This window comes from Cebus imitator, unplaced genomic scaffold, assembly GCF_001604975.1.
Source record: "Cebus imitator isolate Cc_AM_T3 unplaced genomic scaffold, Cebus_imitator-1.0 Scaffold181, whole genome shotgun sequence".
Classification (NCBI taxonomy): Eukaryota; Metazoa; Chordata; class Mammalia; order Primates; family Cebidae; genus Cebus; species Cebus imitator.
In genome coordinates, this window is record NW_016107496.1 from 783888 (window position 1) to 787618 (window position 3731).

At 42.5% G+C, this 3731-nt stretch overlaps 1 protein-coding gene across 1 annotated transcript in view; it reads left to right on the top strand.

Moving 5' to 3' along the window:
* The first annotated feature begins 446 nt into the window (after positions 1–446).
* Positions 447–3731, top strand: part of CCDC65 (coiled-coil domain containing 65) — a 21238-nt gene continuing 17953 nt past the window's right edge. Inside the window, exons 1-2 of the mRNA XM_017545749.2 lie at positions 447–810; positions 1284–1451. Of these exons, the coding sequence (XP_017401238.2) occupies positions 679–810; positions 1284–1451 (300 nt within the window). The 5' untranslated portion in view covers positions 447–678. The remainder of the gene's footprint in view (positions 811–1283; positions 1452–3731) is intronic.

The following is a 3731-nucleotide window of genomic DNA, read 5'->3' on the forward strand; positions in this document are numbered from 1 at the left end:
TTACCCAGGATGGAGTGCAATGGAGCGATCTCGGCTCACTGCAACCTCCACCTCCTGGGTTCAGGCAATTCTCCTGCCTCAGCCTCCTGAGTAGCTGGGATTACAGGCCCGCGCCACCACACCCAGCTAATTTTTGTATTTTTAGTAGAGACAAGGTTTCACCATGTTGACCAGGATGGTCTTGATCTCTTGACCTCGTTATCCACCCGCCTCGGCCTCCCAAAGTGCTGGGATTACAGGCGTGAGCCACCGCGCCCGGCCCTTGATTCTCTTTTTGACGATCTTGGGCTTCACAAGGATTCTGAGGAAGGTTTTCCAAAGAGCCCTGGGGAGACAGATTTTTGAGAAGTAAAAGGACCCTCCCTCAAAACCGACCGCGGTCCTCCATTGGGTAGGGGGCGCTCCAAGACAGGAACTCTTCTAGCCCGTAGCCTCTCCATATTAGCGAGATCCTCGTTGCTAGGAGACTAGACGCCTCTTTCCGCTGGATCGCGCAGCCTCCCAGATAGCCGGGCCGTCTCTTTCTTGTTCGAAGGCCGAAATGTCTGGTCCCACAAACTCCCACAACCAGGGGCAGTTCTGGAAGGCCCCTTTCTAGGGACATTTTTCTTCTACGCTCTGTAAGGCGGGCCGAGGCAGGCCGAGACTTCTTTCCCGGATCCAGTCACCTGCCCCGCTATGCTTAAGAAAGAAAAAAAGGCCAAGACGCCCCTGTCCGATGAGGAGCAGCTGCTTCTGTTTCAGCAGAAGTTGCTGGCAGAGGAGGAGATGGCCAAAAAGAAGGAGAGGCTCCTCAGCCAGTTCTTGAAGGTGATGGCCTTTTGCATTATGTCCTGCCCAACCCCATCCTCCCCTTGCGCTAGCCCTGCCACTGAGGAAACCTCATTTCATCCCGACCTCCCCTCCGGAAATCCTGAGACCCAGATATACTTAGATTTCAGGCAACATTGTTTTGGAGGCGGGGGTGTTCTCTGCAAAGCATGGAGGGGGTGCGTAGTATACAGCTTGGCAGTCTCCATTGAATCCCAGAACTAGGACAGTAGGTCCTGTCAGCTGTCCCAGCTGTCTGGAAGGCTGATACTCTCCTTGGAGATAAATCATTACAAACAACATCCTACTCTGATGCTCCCACCCTGAAGGAAATTTACCCTTGCCCTCCCTAAATTCCATCAAGCCGTTCCCCTGGAAAAAGGGTAAGGTGTCATCTGACAAATTAGGAGTGATCTTGTTTGTTGTATTGAAAGGCCCTGACTTCCTGGAGGTATATTTATTCCTTCACACAGGACAAGCTGGCCAAGGAGGAACACAACAGTGCTCTGAACCTTAATAAGATTAACACACAGTGGAGAACCGTCCTTCGGGAAGTTAAGACCAGAGAACTTCTTAAGGACATTGAGATCCTCAGCCAAACATTTGAACGAGTGGTGGATTGTAAGGACAATGTCATCAAGGTAGGCACTATTTCCACGGAAACCTTGAGTATGGCTTCCTGACCTCTTCTCTTAATAGAATGAGCCTAGTGAATTACATAATCCATCCTAAATCCCTCACAAGACACAGGCTATTGGTAATAACAGTTTTCACAGAAATAATAAAATAGAATATTGGGCTGTCTTTCATCCCTCTCCCTCCCTTAGAGAAGCCACTCTCCTTGGTCATCTACTGCCTGAAACCAGTACTATCCAATAGTAGAGTTGTAAGGCACAGTAGACATCACCCAGTGACTTGAAATAAGTCCCACACCTTCACTTCAATGTCAGAAGGCTCAGTTTCAGAGGGGAACTGACTTGCCCCAGGTCACACAGCTAGCCAGTGAGAGAGCCAGCACTCCAGCATGTGTTTCTTGACCTCCACTCAAGTGCTGCATTCAACCAAATTGTTTGGCCTCTTGATTAAACTTCAGTGGCCCTGGGTACTATTGAGAAGATCTCCAGGGGTAAGAGCAGTTCTGGATTTTTTTTTTTTTAATTAATGTACCCTGATTGAAAAACGATGAGAGAATATAGAAAAGTATAGAGTGTTCATATTCCCATCACCCAGAAACAATCACCATTGACATTTTAGTAAGCCTTTCCAAACGTGTGTATTTTTATGCATATATGCATATGCACAGGGACATACATAGAAATATACTTTTTTTCACCAAAATGGAACACTTCATAATTATTTGTAACCTGCTCTTTTTTATTTAGCAGTTCAGGAACATTTTTCCAAGTTAGAAACTTTTATTCTAGATTGGGAAAGCAAAGTGTACTCTATAAGCCGTAACAGGCCCTCTGCCTGCTTTAGTAAATAAAGTTTTATCAGCACACAACCGTGCTCATTTGTTTGCATATTGTCTGTGACTGCTTTCACATTACAAACAGGAGAATTCAGTAGTTGTGACAGAGACCATATGGCCCACAAATCTAAATTTTTATTATCTGGCCCTTTAAAAAGAAAGCCTGGGGACCTATAAACTAGATCATGGATTTTAAACCTGAGGGTTTATGAATTTGGGTTGGTGGGGAAGATTACATCTTTATTTTTACCAATTCTAGCTGAAACGTAACATATCTTTCAAATTATTGGTATAGACAATAAATCACAGTTGTGTTAGCAACACCTGTGAATTTGTCTCCACTAAAAACCGTAGGTATTAATATACTACAGAGAGTTTGTCATAGGTATTCTTGATTTATTTATGTTTACCACTACTTGAAAATTATAATTATTAGACCTGCTACTAGATCTTTTTATTTTATGACTTTAAAAAGAAGAATCAGCTGGGCATAGTGGCTTGCGGCTGTAATGCCAATTCCTTGGGAGGCCAAGACAGGGGAATCACTTGAGACCAGGAGTTCAAGACCAGCCTGAGCAACATGGCGAAACCCAATCTCTACTAAAAATACAAAAGTTAGCCAGGTGTGGTGGCATGCACTTGTAGTCCCAGCTACTCGGGAAGCTGAGGTGGGAGGATGACTTGAGCCTAGAAGATTGAGGCTATAATGAGCTATGATGGTGCCACTGTACTCCAAATCAGATCCTGTCTCAAAAAAAAAATCACATTTATTAATACATTACAAAAAAATTAGTATTCTGACAATTTTATTTCTATGCATCTGTTTTCTTCACAATCCTATGTATTCAGTTTTATGCCATCTAAAACATTACCCTGAGAAGACATTGATTACATTTCTCCAGATTGCCAAAGGGGTCCATGAAACAAGAAAAGGTTAAGAATTTTCAATTTAGATAATTTTTCATGGCTGTCTATTATTTCACTGTTGTTGCTATTTAATCAATACCTAGGCTATTTTCAATTTATTGCTCCTATTTTAAAATAATTTTTAAATAATATTTTAAAATATATTATTTTAATTATTATTTAATAAATAATTATAATTGTTTTAAAATAATTTTTAAAACCCCATGAAGTATACAAATCCATATACTCTTGTCTAAGTAAATATTTACATATTTATGTGGGATAAATTTCTTCAACTGAATTGTTGGATCACTGGTGAAGCCCTTTCTTAAGTTCCCAGACACGTGTTGCCAAGATTTTTTTTTTGAGACAAGGTCTCACACTCTGTTGCCCAGGCTGAAGTACAGTGGTGCAATCAGGACTCACTGCAGCCTCAACTCCCACTTCAGCCTCCTGAGTAGCTTGAACAACAGTCACATGCCAACAACCTCGCTAATTTTTTATATTTTTAGTAGAGATGAGGTTTCACCATGTTACCCAGGCT